Source organism: Heliangelus exortis, chromosome W (genome assembly GCF_036169615.1).
Source record: "Heliangelus exortis chromosome W, bHelExo1.hap1, whole genome shotgun sequence".
NCBI lineage: Eukaryota > Metazoa > Chordata > Aves > Apodiformes > Trochilidae > Heliangelus > Heliangelus exortis.
In genome coordinates, this window is record NC_092453.1 from 5,676,953 (window position 1) to 5,695,810 (window position 18,858).

Sequence of the window (18,858 nt, forward strand, 5' to 3'; positions counted from 1 at the left end):
TAGAGATAAATTTGAACTCCAGGTAAATGAAGAGCAATTGATAGCAGCCCTGAGTCTAACTATCAGTTGTGCTAGACCAGAACCTGGTAATCATAGCATCGACCGAATCATAAACGGAACATATCCGGCAGTGTGGGCAACTGATATACCTGGAAAGTCAAAACTTGCTGCCCCCATCGTTATCGAATTAATACCAGGGGCTAAACCAGTGAACAGAAAACAATACCCCCTGAGATTAGAAGACAGGAAGGGAATTGAGCCATTAATAGAGAGGTTTTTAGAATTGGGACTATTCATAGAATGTGAATCAGATTTCAATACCCCAATATTACCAGTCAAAAAGCCAAATGGGACCTACAGACTGGTACAAGATTTGAGAGCAGTAAATGAGATTACTAAGACTTTGCACCCAGTGGTAGCCAATCCTTACACACTCTTGACAAAACTAAAAGATAATCTAATTTGGTTTACAGTGTTAGATCTGAAAGATGCATTCTTCTGCCTTACCTTAGCCTCAGAAAGCCAAAAGATTTTTGCCTTCGAATGGGAGTTTGTTGGTAAGGGAAGGAAAACACAACTAACCTGGACGGTGTTACCCCAAGGTTACAAAAATAGTCCTACGATATTTGGTAGGCAATTGGCCAGAGAATTGGAACAGTGGGAACGGCCACCAGGAGAGGGCACACTCCTGCAATATGTGGATGATTTACTGATAGCAACTGAAACAGAAGAACAATGTATTGAATGGACAATCTCGTTGTTAAATTTCCTGGGTCTAAATGGTTATCGAGTCTCCCAACAGAAAGTACAGCTGGTGCAAGAAAAGGTGGTCTACCTAGGATATGAGATCTCTGGAGGACAGCGATCCCTAGGAACTGCGAGGAAAGAAGCCATCTGCCAGATCCCTAGACCTGAAACGGTGAGAGACCTGCGAGCCTTCCTAGGAATGACAGGTTGGTGTCGCCTGTGGATATACCAGTACGGGATACATGCCAAACCTCTGTATGATTTATTGAAAGAGTCTAAAAATATTCTAGTCTGGACTCCTGAGGCAGAAACAGCTTTCAAAAGACTGAAACAAGAGCTGATGAAAGCTCCGGCATTGGGCCTTCCCGATGTAACGAAACCATTTTGGCTGTTCTCACATGAACGCCAGGGAATGGCCTTAGGAGTCCTTGCTCAACAACTGGGGCCATACAAAAGAGCTGTGGCTTACTTCTCTAAGCAACTAGATGAAGTAAGTAAAGGTTGGCCCACATGCTTGAAGGCAGTGGCTGCAGTGATCATAAACATAGAAGAGGCCAGAAAACTCACTATGGGCCAGAAAACGACTGTATTAGTCTCCCACACTGTATCCGCAGTGCTGGAGCAGAAAGGTGGCCATTGGCTGTCACCTTCCCGGTTCCTGAAGTACCAGGCAATCTTAGCTGAGTCAGATGACATAACCATTCAAGTGACTAACGTTGTCAACCCAGCATCATTCCTAGAAGGAAGGGTGTCAGCAGAGCCGATCGAGCATGACTGCCTAGGAACCATCGAGGCAGTGTACTCCAGCTGTCCGGATCTCCAAGAAGAACCACTCGAAGGGGCAGATGACTGGTTCTCGGATGGCAGTAGCTTCGTAAAGCAGGGAGTAAGGATGGCTGGCTATGCAGTAACTACAACAGAGCAGGTAATTGAATCGGGTCCTTTACCTGCAGGAATTTCAGCACAGAAGGCCGAACTAATAGCTCTTACCCGAGCCCTTGAGTTAGCGAGAGGAAAGAGAATTAACATATGGACGGATTCTAAGTACGCCTTCTCCGTCGTGCATGCCCATGGGGCAATCTGGAAGGAGCGGGGACTGCCGGCTGCCCAGGGAAAACCCATAAAATACGCAGAAGAAATCCTACAGTTGCTGGAGGCTGTTCAGCTCCCTACCCAAGTGGCCATAATGCATTGCAAGGGACACCTGAAAGGTAACACCGTTCCAGAAAGGGGTAACAGAACAGCCGATGCAGAAGCTAAATTAACTGCTGCAAGGGCCAAAGACCTAGTCTTGGCCCTGGTACCAGAAGAACTAGATACTAAGTTTGAGCCAGAGTACCAGGAATCGGACCATAAGTGGATACAAAGGAATAAAGGTAAGATTTTAGATAATGGATGGGGTCAGTTAGAAACTGGACAGCTAGTACTGCCAGAGAAGTTAATATGGCAATTTGTAAAAACAGAACATAGCAAGGCCCATTGGGGATTAGATCCCCTTTATCATTATTTAAAAGCTAGAATAGCAGGGCCAAAGTTATTCACGGCAGTGAAACAGGTCACATCCCAATGTGAGCGCTGTTTGAAAAATAATCCAAACACAGGAACAAGGGTACACCAGGGGGTAATTGATAGAGGAAAATTCCCAGGGGAGGTGTGGCAAATTGATTTTTCTGAGCTCCCCAGGAAAGGGGGGGTATAAATACCTCTTGGTTATGACAGATACATTTTCTGGGTGGCCTGAAGCATTCCCATGCAGAACAAACAAAGAAAGAGAAGTAACTAAAGTCTTGTTCAATGAAATCATTCCAAGGTTTGGGGTGCCTAGGAGCATCTCCTCCAGACAGAGGCTTGCACTTTTGTGCTAAAATTGTACGAGCAATAAGTAAGGCACTGCAGATCAAATGGCAACTGCACACGCCCTATAGACCTCAAGCTAGTGGGCAAGTAGAAAAGATGAATCATCTTATTAAACAGCAAATTGCAAAAATATGCAAAAATAGAGGTCCATGTCTTTATCTTTTTCATAATAATCCTTTATCTTTTTCATAATAATAACAGCTTTGGCAAACTTAGGAATTGGTCCCTGTCCCCATGATTGTCATGAAGCCCCTGTTGCAGGTGGGAAAACTCCATGGCAGCCAGTGAACAGAGTCCCTGCTCCTCCTGACACAAACATCAACAACCAGGGCTGCAGCCATGGGCTTCAAGGAAGACCTCCTAGAAAAGTGTGTGTGTGTAGGATGGACATATGGAAGGGGAAATGGGTCTCATTTTTCAGAAAATTAACTCCTAAATTTTTGTCTTTCCTCCTCAAACAGCTCTCCATGACTTTTACAAGCAGCAGACGTCCAACAGCAGCTCCATCAGCCAGTTCCTCCTCCTGGCATTTGCAGACAGGCGGGAGCTGCAGCTCTTGCACTTCTGGCTCTTCCTGGGCATCTACCTGGCTGCCCGCCTGGGCAACGGCCTCATCATCACCACCATCGCCTGTGACCACCACCTCCACACCCCCATGTACTTCTTCCTCCTCAACCTCTCCCTCCTCGACCTGGGATCCATCTCCACCACTCTGCCCAAAGCCAATGCCAATTCCCTCTGGGACAACTGAAACAAAGAAAAGACCCTGACAGGGTTAACTCCTGGCGGGATAAATTCCTATAACTTTCCACTGAAGCAGTGTGAACATCTTCTGTCTTGTAAGTACAGATCTTGCTTTTAAAAAACAAGACAAGTTGTCAAGGCCAACTAGGCAGTGAGGGGATAAACTTCTGTAAAGTGTATGTCTTGTTCTCAAAACAAGGCACTGCCAAGGCTAGCTAGGCACTGGGGGAGTGCGAACACCTGCATGGAGACAGGATGAGGCAGCCACAACCAGCAGATGAGGGAGAAATTATCGCAAGGGTCCAATTTCGCTCTGTAACAAGAGGAAGAAGTCATTGAAAACAGGAGAGATAAAGAGTTCAAGTTTCGAGAAAGATTTCTTACTTCATCCAAAGACCCCTCCGACATCTCCGCCTAGACTCCGCCAGACTCCGCCTGACTCTGCCCAGACTCCGCCTAGACTCCACCTGGACTCTGCCTGTCATGAATATTATAATTATATGTTGCAAACTTAGGAATATGTATGTAACCTCCCCTATAAATACCCTAACCCTTTCCCTCGGGGCAGGAACTCTTTGTCCAGCAGGAGCTGGGAGTTCCCCGGATCCGAAAATAAATACCTTTGCTGTTTAAAGGCTTAAAAATCTGTCTCTAAACAGTTTTGCTTGGCCTTTTTGGGCTTCACAACATGGACATCTCCTACAAGGGAGGTGCTGCACAGCTCTTCTATTTTTTATTCTTCATTGTTGCCGAGTTTTATCTCCTTATCATCATGTCCTACAACCGCTATGTGGCCATCTGCAAACCCCTGAACTATGGGACCCTCCTAGGCAGCAGAGCTTGTTTCCACATGGCAGCAGCTGCCTGGGGCACTGGGTTTCTCCATGCTCTGCTGCACACAGACAATACTTTTTCACTGCCCCTCTGCCAGGGCTTGCCCTGGACCAGTTCTTCTGTGAAATCCCCCATATCCTCAAGCTCTCCTGCTCACACTCCTGCCTCAGGGAAATTTGGCTTATTGTCATCAGTGCCTGTTTGGCATTTGGCTGTTTTGTTTTCATAGTGGTTTTCTGAGATTTACCCCTTGTACCTTGTGGTTTACCCCTTTTTAATATTCATAGAATTGTAATCAATATAAGGTAATTCTAGAGTTTTAGAAGCGTGCGTGTGAGTGGAGCGGAGACTCCCCATGCACCCAGCACTGTTTTGCTCACTGCAATTTCAATCTTATTAATTAAATTAAACCATTAACAGAATATTGAGTCTCGGTCATTTTTAACAGTGTCATATGTGGAGATCTTCAGGGCTGTGCTGAGCATCTCCTCTGAGTAGGGAAGGCAAAAAGCCTTTTCCACGTGCCTCCCTCACCTGGCTGTGGTCTTCCTGTTCATCAGCACAGCAATCTTTGCCTACCTGAAGCCCCCGTCTATTTCTTCTCCATCCGTGGACCTGGTGGTAACAGTTCTGTATTCAGTGGTTCCTCCAGCAGTGAACCCCCTCATCTACAGCATGAGGAACCAGGAGCTCAAGGGTTCTCTGAGGAAGCTGATGACTGATATTTTTCAGCAGCCATAGACTGCCTGCCTTCATCTGCAATTGGATGTAGGTGTATGCCATGAACTGTCAAGTCTTTCTTTTCCTTTTTTTTTTTTCCTTTTTTCACTATTGTATGTTCTTATTTTAAAGAAATGTCGGTATTCATCCCCTCCCCATTTTCCACCCATATTGTGTGATACAGATACTTAATGTTTGTGGGATCGTGGCTTGTATTAAGTAAAACAAATGAATCTTCAACAGTTTATTTTTCTCTGATACCCATCCTAAGTGCAGCAGGAATGTATGCAAAGGGAAAGTAATGTCATTATTCATCCCTCCTACTTTACTATGCAACCGCCTTTTGTGATCAAGAAACTTTGTGTAAATGGAGGGCCTCCACTAAATTTAAGCGAAATAAATGAACCTTCACCATTTTTTCTCTCTAATTTCTCTGGTCAGTGTTTCATGAATGAATGGGAAGTGAAAGCCCTTCCCTGGCTGCATCAGCCCTGGGAAGGCTGCTCTGTGCCTGGAGCAGTCAGAGCTCTTGAGGAGCACAAGGGCCAGGGCTCTTGTGCTGGGCTGGGCAGAGGGGATGGCCCCGAGGGGCTGCAGAGCTCTGCGGATCTCCTGGAGAGGAGAGCAGGGGACACAGGGTGCCTCCTTCTCCTTTTGCCATTCATGGTCACCCATCTGGGGCTCTGAGCTCTCTCTGCCCCCCAGGAGCTTCTGTGCCCTTCAGAGGGACTGGGGCTGTGGTGGGACTGCCCAGAGCAGCCTGGGCTGGGCACTGGTGTGGGGCCAGCAGCAACTGGGCTGTGGTGGGAGAGAGGGGAGGGGAGGTGGGAGAGCCTGGAGGGAGCTGTTCTGGGCTGGCAAGTGAAACCCTGGCAGAGAAAGCCATGGGTGTGTAAGTGGCCCTGCATGGCCATGGAGGGGATCCACCAATGCTGCTGAGGGACTCAATGCCTTCTGGGATGGAGTCTTTCCTCAGGAGCTCTCCCAGGCCTCTCTGCTCCATGAAAGGCATCAAGGAGCAGCAGAGCTGATCTGGACAGAAATCTCAGAAGGACAAGTGCCAGTGTCTGCCCCTGCAGGGGACTCACCCGGGCCATGGCACAGGCTGGGGCTTCCTGGCTGGGAGCAGCCCTGTGGGAAAGGTTTTGGTGGGCACTTTTCATGGCCCAGGGAGGGCACCCAGAGAGACACAGCTTGCACCCCCTTGCTTTCTCAACTCCTTCTCAGAGAGGAGCCAAGGTGCTGCTGGATCCAACCTTAGTGCCAGACCTGGCCCTTCTGGGCAGATGGACTGAAACCATACGGTCCCAGAAAATGGTCGACAGATCCTCTGACACCACTGACTGGTACAGAGTGAAAGGACTGAGGGTCACATTATCACTAAGAGGAGCAATTCTTTCTCTAGGAAAGTAACAAAACAGGCCTAACAAAATCAGAAAAACAAACAGTGATAAGAGGAAATGTCATGGGGCATTCCGAAATCCCCAGCCCAGAGCAAGACTGAGTAGAGGGATGGGATCAGAAGCATCCATTCCAGACTCCGAGACACACACTCTTCTCAGACCACGCCACGCTTAATTCTGTTCATGAGTTTTTACCCATCCCAGAAAAACTCCAGACTCTTTGTGTTTGTGAAGCCTGCAGGACCACACATCACAAGCACTCTCCTAACTGGAGGCAGGAGGTGCAAAGCAGCCTCCATCCCTCAAGGTGGTACATGGGCTAATATAGGGACACAGGTTGGGCTGCAACCTGTGACTGCCTCCAAAAACCTTGGCAGCTGAGGATAGAGACTGACCGCATACTTTTTTCCCACCACAGAATGTTTTATGCATTGTGTAGGTCCCCCCCTCTGGAGTTTTGCTGGGATGGGAATTTAGGAATGCCCCAGGACATTCCTCTTATCACTGCTTGTTTGTCTGATTTTTTTAGGTGGTATGGCCAGTCCTTTTGGAGGGACCATGAGAAATACATGGTCATGTATTTCATGATGGAGAGGATGCTCCACAAGAAATGAGTGACCATAAGAAATATATGAGAACTACAAGTCTGGTCTGTCACATCCCTTCACACCCAAACAGTTCTATGACTTTATGATGGAACTTCTCTTTCTAGTCCAAAACCTTCACAAAGGTCACCTTGGAAGGTTCAGACTGGAGTGAAAGAGCAAGAAGTCTCACCCTGAGGTTATCCTTGTGTTAGAGGTTTACCCAGAGGGGTTCTGGATCAGCCCAGGATTTTGTTTTCAAGGCAAAGACAGGGAGAGCAGAGAGACACCAGAGAAGTTCTGGAAATGCTGGGGTGAGAGTCAGGTGGGAAAGCAGAAAGGGTGACAAAAGCCTGAAGGGAAGGAGCTGCAGGCATGGACAGTGTAGGACAGCCTGCAGGAGAGGTGGCCAAGGGCTTTGTCAAGGAGTGAGGTCATTGTCCCCTTGGCCATAGCAGTGTCCTGGGCCACCAAGGCTGGGGAGAGGAAACTTTCTCTTGAGGCTCTCAGGATCTGCCTTCCCAGGGCCTGGGGTCAGGGCTTGGCCTTTCTGCTGCATCCAACAAACCAAAGGGTTTTCTCAGCATTACAGCCACCAGCACAGGGCCTTTGCCTCCTGCAATCATGGCCTCCAGGGATCTGCTCTAACGAGGCCATGGGGAGGCTCTGGCAGGTTCAGGGGGGCCCATCAGTGTGTGAAGGCATTTTGCGTTTTGCTTCTTACTTTGACTTTATCAGAGATTTTTTAAATTCTTCTCAACATATCTGAAGTTCATTTAATGAGCCTCAAAAGCCCAGGGGAGCTCTTTACCCTTTTGTAATTTCCTTCATGTCTTAATGACCTATAGAGCTCCTTGGAGTTATTATTTTTTTTTTACCTGTGGATATCAGGAGGAAGATTTCAATGTGCACTTCTGCACTTATCTTTTAAATGGAATATTTCATTACTTTGTACTTCAGAGGAGAGGTTCTAGCAGCATTCTCCAAGTGATAATGACCCAGAGGGTCTCCTCAGGAGGTCTGCACCAGAAGGAGAAGCAATTCCTTGAGGTCTGACACTGGATGGACACCCTTGCTCCTCACCTCCCCAACCCCACAACTGCTCTCCTTGGCCCCTGGGACTTGCATCACTTCTCCTCCCATCAGGCTTCTCCCCTGGTCTCTGCAGCTGGATGGTTCAGCTCCGTTGCTCCAGCTCCCCCCTCTTTTCCTTAGAGAACTGCTGCACACGGGCACAGCAGGAGTTTTCCTCTTTGCAAACAAAGCAAAGCAAAGCATGATAAAGTTTCATGGCCAATCAAACACACTCTTCAACCATATGCTAAGCACGATCTGCCTCTCATGAGGTCACTTTTCTACAAGGGATAATCTTATGAGAAATCCTTTGTGTCAGGAGACACAAAAAGATGAACACAAACATAATGACAGAGTTGGCTAAGGAGGCAGAGTGCTGAAATGTTTGTGAGCTTTGACTGCCTGAAGCTGAGAGCAGCAGCATAGGTGAGAGGAATGGGAATGAGAAAAGAGGAGTATTTAATCGTTAATCAGCAATCATTAAACTTTTCTTGTCTCAATCCATTCCTCCACCCCATTGCTGGGGGGAAACCTGAGTGAGTGGCTGTGTCATGGTTTAACACTGGCCCAGCAATTAAACCTACAGACAGGTGCTGTCAATTAATTCCCCTCCCCTCCCTGATAAAGAAAGGAGAGAGGATAAGGGAGAGAGACTTATGGGTTGGAAAGTAAATTACACAGCTTTAATTGAAACAGTAATGGTAAATAGGAAAAATTACTAAATATATACAAAGTACAGGAAAACTGATACCACATTCCTCTCCTCTCTCCCCCAATAAATCTCTCATCACCACCGAGGCTGCAGGGCGGTCCTGGGAAAGTCCAGGCTGGACTCCTGGAGTCAGCAGCATTCGGGAGCTGGAGGCAGGAACACACAGATTCAGGCTGGCATGGATCAGGACCACAGGCAGAGGAATGGATGGAATCCTCTCAGGATGCTGAAGCAAACGGGGACAGGAGAAGAAGGGGAAGCAGGAGGGAAAGGAAAAAGGGGTTGACCCTTGTGATCCCTCAAATTTATACTGAGTATGACATGTATGGGATGGAATATTTTGGTCAATTTTGGCCATTTGTCTTTTCCGTTCCTCCCTAAGGGAGGGCTTCAGGTGTGACCTCTTAACTCCTCTTTTTCCAGAGGGCAAAATGTTCCTCAGAGCTGAGCAGTATCCTTGGCTCTGCATACCAGTCTCTAGCAGTTACTGTAAACATTGTGTTACCAGTCCTAGAATCAGACACTGTCTGAGAAACTTGCTGTTAATTTCAGCAAGTGCAGCTACTTACAAGAGACTTAGCTGAAAGAAAAAGTACAAGACAGAAAATTACCTTTATTCTGGCCTAAACCAGGACAGGCTGCGTGATGCCAAGTGTCTGGCTGGCGTTGGGCCCAACGTGGGGCACAAAGGGATGAGATAACGACAGATCTGATCAGAGTGTTAAAAAAAATTAGTTATAATTATTCTCTGTATGGGTTTTACAGTGACTGGTCAGCATGTTGGTTGGTTTGGTCTCAGAGCTGTTCCTAGAGCTGTGTGATGTCACACCTTCATTGCTCCTTGTTATGCTTAATGTCAGCTCTGGAGCCTTCTCAAGGGCATCATTGGGCTGTGCTGTGTGACACTGATGGTGACACTGACCTGGGACCTTCAGCCAACATGGATATCACCTCCATAGTTCAGGTGACACCTTCTGCATATGGTTAATAATTACAGTTCTCACTGTCTTTCTTAGGAGAAACTGGTGCAAGACATGTCTCCATACTTCTGGTGTCATCTCCTTGTCATTATTTATAATTTCACTTTTTCCCTTTTTCTCCTTTATGAATAGGACATCATTCCTGATATTCTCATTCTCTCTATGGTTAATTGCAATAGTTGAAGTTTTGAAAATTTCTTCTATCTTTGGAATGCCAAAATGTGTACGGTCACCCTAGTAGGAACCAACATGGCCCTGGGTGTGGCTGAGGTCTTTTTAAGGGTTAAACAACTTCTAATGTGTAGTACCTAGAGATCAAGTTAGCTTGCTTGATTGCAGCAGATGTTTCACATTCATGGGTCAGCTGTGCAATAACATTCATGTTCAGTCCACCCCTCCCTCAGGACCCCATCTGTTTGTCTCATCTATTCCTTGATGGATTTGATGGGCCCACCAAGCTATAAAATAATTCACCTTTATCTTGCCAGTCCAGATCCACCTGAGCCACACTGACCTTAGCAGCCTGACCCACCTGCTTGTTCTTTGGATATTCTCTGTGTCCCACCTCTCGGGTACATGATGGACTTATACAAACAGGTTCTGTAGATGGGACAGAGCACCTTGCCAGGATGAAGCAGCTCAGATCTGCTAATTGCTCTGCTCCCATTGCTGTACCCATAACCACGGAGCACTAGAAACTGTAATGACTAATGTTAAACTGTCTTTTGCACATTGTTATCATCCAAAATTAGTTCTCAGAGGTTTTGTGATAAATAACACTTTCCAGAATTTTGGAATATTAGGGCAATGGGAGGGAAAAAATTTCTGGATGCTAGAGTGGCAATTTTTGTCACATCATTCCACCAAAATAATATGGTCTAGTTTTGAAATGTTGTCTGAGGTGATTGCAAAACTGTGAGTACGTGCTAGAGGTATTTTTGCATTAGATGTTGATGTCACAACATATAGCATAACCATATAACTCAACAGGATTTCCATACAGCTATGCAAATGTCACTGTCTTTTCAAACTGACTTAACAGATTACCTTGGAGAGATAAAGTTCAACTTGCTGACTCACAAATTGTTCCAGTCCCTGCAAGAGTTAACAATACAGTGTTCTATTTTATCAACAGTACCACCAGAGAGAGCTCCTACTCTATTCCTGGATGGATCTGCTGTCTCACACAAAGCAGTGGTAGCTTGGCATAATTCTGCTTCAGACCAATGACCATCACATGTTGTGCTACAGGAAGGATCAGCACAGGTCATAGAATTGTGTGCAGTGATAGAAGCCTTTTGATTATTTTCAGTGACAGATATTAATCTTGTAGTGGATTCTCAGTATGCTTATGGAGTGTTAGCTAGAATAGATGCTTGCTGCCTTTCTGCCTTTCCAGACATGCTCAGCATTTTTTCCCCTGGAACTCTCATTGTTTTATTCATCCTTTTTAAATGAAAACCCCCATCTGGATGCTCTAGCAATCTGCTTTCACTCATTCTGGGTATAAATAATATTGTACCACCACTCACCAAAGGAAAGTTCCCAGCAGTTGTTCAAATGCAGAAACATTGCTCAGAGGAGCTGAGGTATTTCTGAAGCTCTGATTCTACCCCTCTCTCTCCTCTTTTTCCTTTCCCTTTTTCAGTCTTCAAAGAGCTCTTGGAGTGAAAGAATCCATTAGTCACAAATTATCTCAGGCAGGAGGAGACCCCTGAATATAAGGAATATGGTGGCTACAAGCTTAGCATCTTCACTCCAGCTTCTTCAGTTCAGGCAGTGGTGATATGTATGATGTGCAGAGTCCTTGTTCTTCAAGCAGTGTCACCTCCAAAGCTAAGGGTTCTGTAGCAACATCCTTGGGACTTGATGTACCTGTGAATTTAGTTCTCCAAAAGCATTTCTGCTGTTCAAGCATTTCAATTGTTCAAAAGGTGCACTTTACAAACTGTTGTCCTTTAGGGTAGGGCAGTCCAAGTCAGAGACTTTTTGGTGACATTACATGCAGTACATTATTCACAATGTACAATGATCACAAACTTCATAACTGGAGAGTATAACAAAAGTAAAAAAAAATGGAAAATTTACAAAAAGCAGCACAATTATAAATACAAAAATTCCCCATTTTTGAATAATTTTTTCTATTTTCTAACTTAAATGGTGGCCACCATGAATGAAAATATGTTTAATTGTTATATTTCATTCTGGGGGGGGATCCCTTTCATATTTGTCCCAGTTTTTTAGGATGTATCCTAAAGACTGCAAGAGCTATACCATTTCTCTTCCTGAATTTCCACAATATCTCAATCCAAGCATAGCACCTGGTGTCCCTTACTGCCTGACAAGACAGAGGAGCTGAGGGAGTCCCTGATAAAACAGGTGGATGCACACTGAAGTCCTCTCCAGTCCCTCCTCCCTATCACACGCAGTAAGAAAAACCAGGAAAGGCAGAGAGTTCAGTCCCATTTAGGTCACCTAAACTTTTGTCCCAAATCTGGGTTTGATCAGCTAGTGTGCATTAAGCCAGTCAAACACACAGAGCTTCTGGTCATTCAAGTCTAGCAGAAATGTCCTTAACCAAGGTGCTGCATTCTCAGGGCAGATCTTCCAGTCCATGAATCTTACAGGGAAGGCGACAGCAAGCCCAGCACTGAAGACAAGATGTGGCCACCAGCAGGAAACACTCAAAGGTGCCAAGGGTTCATAAAAAAACACTGAGGCCACTGTGGGCAGAGATGGAGTCCAGCAGCTGGGACAGGCTGGTGGACCTTGGCTGAAGGAAGCAGATCCCAGTGCTGCATTCGGATGGCTTCCCAGGGGACGTTAGTGTCCAGGTGAAGTGACCTGAGGACACGGTCTGTGCCACTGACCTTCATGGCAACCCTGGGAAGAGCTGGTGGTGTTTGTGCTCCCACAGAGCCTTCTCCCTGTCGAGCACCTCCGGGCTGGCCTGGCCACCCATCCCTGCGCCCTGTCCCCAGGCAGCCCTCCGCCCCGAGCTGCGGGTGCTGCTCTGCAGAGCACAGGGCTGGGGTGCCCAGGGCTGACTCTGTTCATGGGCTGTGCTAGTCAAGCTGGGAGGCAGACCCAGCTGATGGTGCTCACTGCCACTGACCACCTCCCACACAAGCTCTTGGGTGCCCATGGAGGGTGCTCAGAGGGGCCCTGCCTGATTCCAGTGCCATGGGCTGTCTTTATGGCACAACATTCACCATCCCTAAGGGCTCTGGACACCAAAGAAGTGACAAAGGAACCAGCCCTTAGTCCCCAACCCTCCCCCCCGGCCGGGACCATGATGGCATCACAGGGAGCCCCCAGAGAAAGCAGCAGAGCAACAGTCTCTGCAGAGTCAACTCCTTGGCCAGCTTCTTGAGAGCAAGTGTGGAAGAAGAGCTGAGCTGAGGAGATCCCCTGTGATGATGGAAGGGCTGTTCTGGAGGCCAGCTCTGTCACAGCAGTGCCCGTGCCCTGTCCCTGCCTGCGGGCACAGGACTGTCACACTGCAGGGCTTTGACCAAGCTGCCAGAGCACTCAGGCCTTACCCAAGGGTGCAGAAGGAGACTGTGGAGCTGGAAAGTGGACAGCTTGGAAAAAATCAAGTGCTGGTGCTCCCGGGCAGTGCCCTTGTGCCAGGACCCTTTCCCCTCCACCTCTGCACACAGGCACTGCCCTGCAGCTCCAGACAGGGTCTCAAAGGAAGGGCCTCAGGCAAACATTCACTTGAAGGTTCTTTATTCCGTTTAAAAACACCGAGAGCACAGCTCCTTTTTGAAAGTCTCTGGGTCAAAGAAAACCTGGATATTCACATAATGAGAAAGGAAAAAAACAATAACATTCCTATTTGAGTCAAAATTGGAAAAGACACACAGCTCGTCATTCACACAGACTCTGGGTAAAAGAATATACGGAGAGAAACATGATAGCAAATAGCACAAATAATGACCTTAATGTATGGGCAAATATTGGAAAGGGAAAAGAGAGAAAAAACTAAACAAAATAACACATATCCACAACAAAACCTAATAAAAAATCTGTGGAGACTGGAGGGGTTTGTAATGAGTTATGCTAGGAGAGAACTGTACATTAAGTCCATCATTCTCATCCTTCTGAAAAGTCATCCACACATCAGTTTCTTCAGGGCATTCTTGAGCTCCTGGTTCCTCATGCTGTAGATGAGGGGGTTCACTGCTGGGGGAACCACTGAGTACAGAAATGACACCACCAGGTCCAGGGATGGGGAGGAGATGGAGGAGGGCTTCAGGTAGGCAAACACGGCTGTGCTGAGGAACAGGGAGACCACGGCCAGGTGAGGGAGGCACATGGAAAAGGCTTTGTGCCTTCCCTGCTCAGAGGGGATCCTCAGCACAGCCCTGAAGATCTCCATATATGACACCAATATGAAAACAAAACACCCAAAAGATACACATACACTGACCGCAAGAAGCCCAAGTTTCCTGAAGTAGGAGTGTGAGCAGCAGAGCTTGAGGATCTGGGGGATTTCACAGAAGAACTGGTCCAGGGCATTGCCCTGGCAGAGGGGCAGGGAAAATGCATTGGCTGTGTGCACCAGAGCATGAAGAAACCCAGTGCCCCAGGCAGCTGCTGCCATGTGGAAACAAGCTCTGCTGCCCAGGAGGGTCCTGTAGTGCAGGGGTTCGCAGATGGCTACGTAGTGGTCGTAGGACAAGATGGTCGGGAGATAAAACTCTGCTGAAAGGAGGAAGGCAAAAAAGAAGAGCTGTGCAGCACATCCGTTGTAGGAGATGTCCGTGTTTTCCCAGAGGGAATTGGCCATGGCTTTGGGCAGAGTGGTGGAGATGGATCCCAGGTCGAGGAGGGAGAGGTTGAGGAGGAAGAAGTACATGGGGGTGTGGAGGTGGTGGTCACAGGCGATGGTGGTGATGATGAGGCCGTTGCCCAGGCGGGCAGCCAGGTAGATGCCCAGGAAGAGCCAGAAGTGCAAGAGCTGCAGCTCCCGCCTGTCTGCAAATGCCAGGAGGAGGAACTGGCTGATGGAGCTGCTGTTGGACGTCTGCTGCTTGTAAAAGTCATGGAGAGCTGTTTGAGGAGGAAAGACAAAAATTTAGGAGTTAATTTTCTGAAAAATGAGACCCGTTTCCCCTTCCATATGTCCATCCTACACACACACACTTTTCTAGGAGGTCTTCCTTGAAGCCCATGGCTGCAGCCCTGGTTGTTGATGTTTGTGTCAGGAGGAGCAGGGACTCTGTTCACTGGCTGCCATGGAGTTTTCCCACCTGCAACAGGGGCTTCATGACAATCATGGGGACAGGGACCAATCCTAGAGTGAACATTTTTCATTTGAGATTGTTAGTGATGCCAAAGGCACTGCAGCTTCTTTCCTCCCTGTGTAAAGGAACCCTCACAAAAGAAGGCATTTTAAGAGGTTTATTTTTTGTATTTTGTTTTTTTTTTAGAGCTCCCCCATCACGCGAGGATCATTGTGCCCTCTGGAAAGCAGCTCCCAGCTTGGACAGACACCCCAAGGAGACAGCCCAGGGATGGAATGAGAACATCTGATGAAGGGAGGTCAGCTCCCTGCCCAGCCTCACTCAGACTGCACTGCCCAGAGCTTCCCAGGGCAGAGCACAGCTGGACACCTCCTTGACTGAAACCATCTGCATGGGAGGAGCCACAAGAGCTGTGCCTGCAGCTGAAACTCCCGCTCCCAGCCTGACATCAACAGCAAGAGCAGCTGAGGGGGGCATGGAGAGAGGCAGAGGAAAGGCACTCAGGAAAGCCTTTCCCTCCCCCAGCCCTGCACAACCCCACCCAGATGTTGATAATGCCTGGCAGGCACCTCCAGCCCCTGGGTAGGGGGAGGTGGGCACATGGCAGCACAGATGCACTTCACCTCTCCTGTGAGCAGATGGAGGAGGAGGTGCCCAACACCCCAGACCCCACGGGCTGGCTGAGGGCTGTGCTGTCACACAGACCCTGATTGACCTGGGAAGGTGATGTGGGATGTATCTGTAGGGTAAAGGAGGGTGAAAGCACTGGATGAGGTTCCTAGCACACAGGAGGCTGATGGTGTAGGTACTCACAGAACCTGATCTCACTTCCCCAGATGAGGTTTCCTTCCACCTTAAAAAGACAGAGAAAAGTGGAAGTATAGCCTGAGGAAAGCCAGGTTTCCCAGCAGGAACCTGTGCCCTCACTGTGCATATGGAAATCCCCCCAGAAATAATCTGGGTATGATTTTGGATCCGAGAGCAGTGCTTTTCCACAGATCAGTCACAAAACCAGAAGGACCCTGCCCTGTGCTCCCTGTTGGTGTGAGGTTGGGGGTTATGGAAATATTGGAGAATAATCAGGAGGTCATTAGGGCTTCTCCCACACAAAAGGAGGCCCAGCTGAGGTGCATCTACACCAATGCACAGAACATGGGCAACAAACAGGACGAGATGGAAGCCATTGCACAGCAGGACAGCTGTGATGTAGTTGTCATCACAGAAATGTGGTGGGATGACTGTCACAGCTGGAACACTGCAGTGAATGGATAGAAGCTCTTCAGAAGGGATAGGCAGGAAGGAGAGGTGGTGGTGTGGCTCTGTATGTTAGGGAATGTTTTGACTGCATAGAGCTTGATTCCAGGGATGACAAAGCTGAATGTTTATGGTTAAGGAAAAAGGGGAAGGCAAGTAAGGGAGATCTTGTATTTGGAGTCTGTTACAGATTCCCACAACCAGGATGAGGAGGCAGATGACCCCACCTGATAGATGTAGGAGGGAACATGATACCAAAAGATGACGAAATGGCAGAACTGCTTAAAAACTGCTTTGCCTCAGTCTTTAGTAGCAGGGACAGTTATATTCAGGGAATTCAACTCCGTAGGCTAGGGGACAGGGACCGAGAGCAGAGCGATCCCCCCATAATCCAGAAGGAGATGGTCAGTGTCCTGATGCACCATGAGGATGTGCATAAATCTGTGTGACCGGATGGGATGCACCCAAGAGTGCTGAAAGAGCCGGTGGCAGTGCTTGCCAAGCCACTTTCCATCACTGGTCATCAGTCCTGGATCACTGGAGAGACATCAGAAGGCTGGAAATCTGCTGATGTAATCCCCATATATAAGAAGGGACAGAAGGATGATCAGGGAAACTACAGACCTGTCAGTTTGACCTCAGTCCCAGGGAGGTTGATGGAGCAGATCATCCTGGTTGGCTGGCCATGCCCAAAGGGTTGTGGACAATGGAGTTAAATCCAGCTGGCGGGGGGTCACGAGTGGTTTGTCCAGGGATTCAGTATGACTGCATTTTTTCAGGAGGTATCTGTAAGCCATAATTTCCCAGACATTTGGTAAGTAATGGTAAACATTTTTGAATTTGACCTTCATCACTTGCACAAAGCAAAATATCATCATATAATGAGAGATCATAATCCTAGGATGATCTCGACGAACTGGTTTCAATGCTGAATGTACAATATATTGACAAATTGTAGGGCTGTTTTTCATACCCTGTGGCAACGCTACCCGCTCATACCACCCCGTAGGAAGTTGACAGTTTACAGAAGGAACCAAAAATTGCAAAATGTTTACAGTCATCTCCATGCAAATAAATGCTAAAGAAACAATCTTTAAGATCAACAATATAACATGGCTAATTTTGAAGAAAAGCAACGTGAGAGTAGAAACCAGAACCCTGGAATTAAGAGTCTCATGGTCTACTGACCTCTACTGGTCTACCAGCTCATCTGCTGCTCTTCTCCAGGACATTGGGCTGATCAGGGGTCTGGAGAACAGGACTTATGAGGAGAGACTGAGAGAACTGGGGCTGTTCAGCTGAGAGAAGAAGAGGCTGAGGGGAGACCTCATTGCTCTCTACAACTACCTCAAAGGAGGTGGTAGTGAGACAGACGCTGGGCTCTTCTCTCTTGTTAGCAGTGACAGGACAAGAGGAAATGGGGTAAATCTACACCCGGGGAGGTTCAGGTTTGATATTAGGAAAAACTTATTCACAGAAAGAGTGGTTCAATATTGGAACAGGCTGCCCAGGGAGGTGGTGGGGGCACCATCCCTAGAGGTGTTCAAAAGACAGGTAGAGGAAGAGCTACAGTGGGTGGTTTAATGGTTAGGGGTTATAGGGTGGACAGCTGGACTCAACAATCTTATAGGTCTTTCGAACTTTGATGATTCTGTGATTATAGGGAGGGAGATCTGTATTATTTCATCATCACTGTGCCTTAGATGGCCTCCAACCATCACATCAACCACAAGTCCTTCTCTGTTCGGAAACAGGAGGTTCATTGCGATGTCTTCTCTGATTTGTTGCCCCACAAGATGTGTCAGGAAGGTCTCTTCCACACTCCAGGAACCTCCCTCTCTGCTTTGCTGTATTTCCAGCACACATCTGGGAAGGGGAAGTGAGAACAAGGTCTCAGCGATTGCAGTTATACTTCGTCTGCCTCTTCATCCTTGATGGGTCCTCTAGAGCCATGTTGGTTCCTACTAATAGGACTGTACACGTTTTGACATCCCAAAGATAGAAGAAATTTTTGAAAAATTAAATACTGTAATTAGCAATAGGGAGATTTAAAAGCTCAAGAATTATTTCCCCTCCATAAAAGAAAAAAAGGGAAAAGTGTAATTATAAGGAGTAAGTGTAAGTCCAGGAGATGACATCCAAGGAACGGAGATGTCTCTTGCACTGGTTTTTCATAAGAGAAATGGTGAGAACTGTAATTATTAACAGTCTGCAGGAGGTGGTACAGGAAGTAGGAAGAAGATGGTCATGCTGGCTGCATGTCCCAGGTCAGTGTCACCATCAGTGCCACAAAGCACAGCCCAATGATGCCCTTGAGCAGGCTCCAGAGCTGACAGCAAAACAGGGAGAGAGGAAGTTGTGACATCCCACAGGTATAAGAACATCTCTGATATCAAACCACCCAACATTGTCACCAGCAACTCTTAAAGCCATAACGAGAATAATTATAACTAATTTGTTTTACCACGCTTTGATCAGATCTGTTGTTATCTCAGCACTTTGTGCCCCACGTTGGGCCCAAATAAAGACTGCTGTGGTTGAACACCAGCCAGGCACTGAGAACCACGTAGCTGTTCACTCACAGACCAACAGTGGGATGGAGGAAAATATAAGAATATTTATGGATGGAGCTAAAACTGTTTTAATTATTGAAGTAAGATACAATTAAATATATATATATATGTATTTTCAGTAATT

The 18,858-nt window shown here is 47.2% G+C and overlaps 1 protein-coding gene and 1 pseudogene across 1 annotated transcript; one reads left to right on the forward strand and one right to left on the reverse strand.

Moving 5' to 3' along the window:
• Positions 1 to 4,036: 4,036 nt before the first annotated feature.
• Positions 4,037 to 5,322, forward strand: LOC139789160 (olfactory receptor 14C36-like; annotated as a pseudogene).
• Positions 5,323 to 13,699: 8,377 nt separating this feature from the next.
• Positions 13,700 to 14,601, reverse strand: LOC139789227 (olfactory receptor 14J1-like). The gene has a single exon (XM_071729731.1). It carries the CDS (start codon positions 14,517 to 14,519, stop codon positions 13,770 to 13,772), a length of 750 nt encoding a protein of 249 aa, XP_071585832.1. The 5' UTR covers positions 14,520 to 14,601; the 3' UTR covers positions 13,700 to 13,769.
• Positions 14,602 to 18,858: the final 4,257 nt, after the last annotated feature.

What these genes read in the sequence shown, in the direction of transcription:
- LOC139789227 (XM_071729731.1), bottom strand. Translation starts at nt 14,519, where the DNA reads ATGTACTTCTTCCTCCTCAACCTCTCCCTCCTCGACCTGGGATCCATC.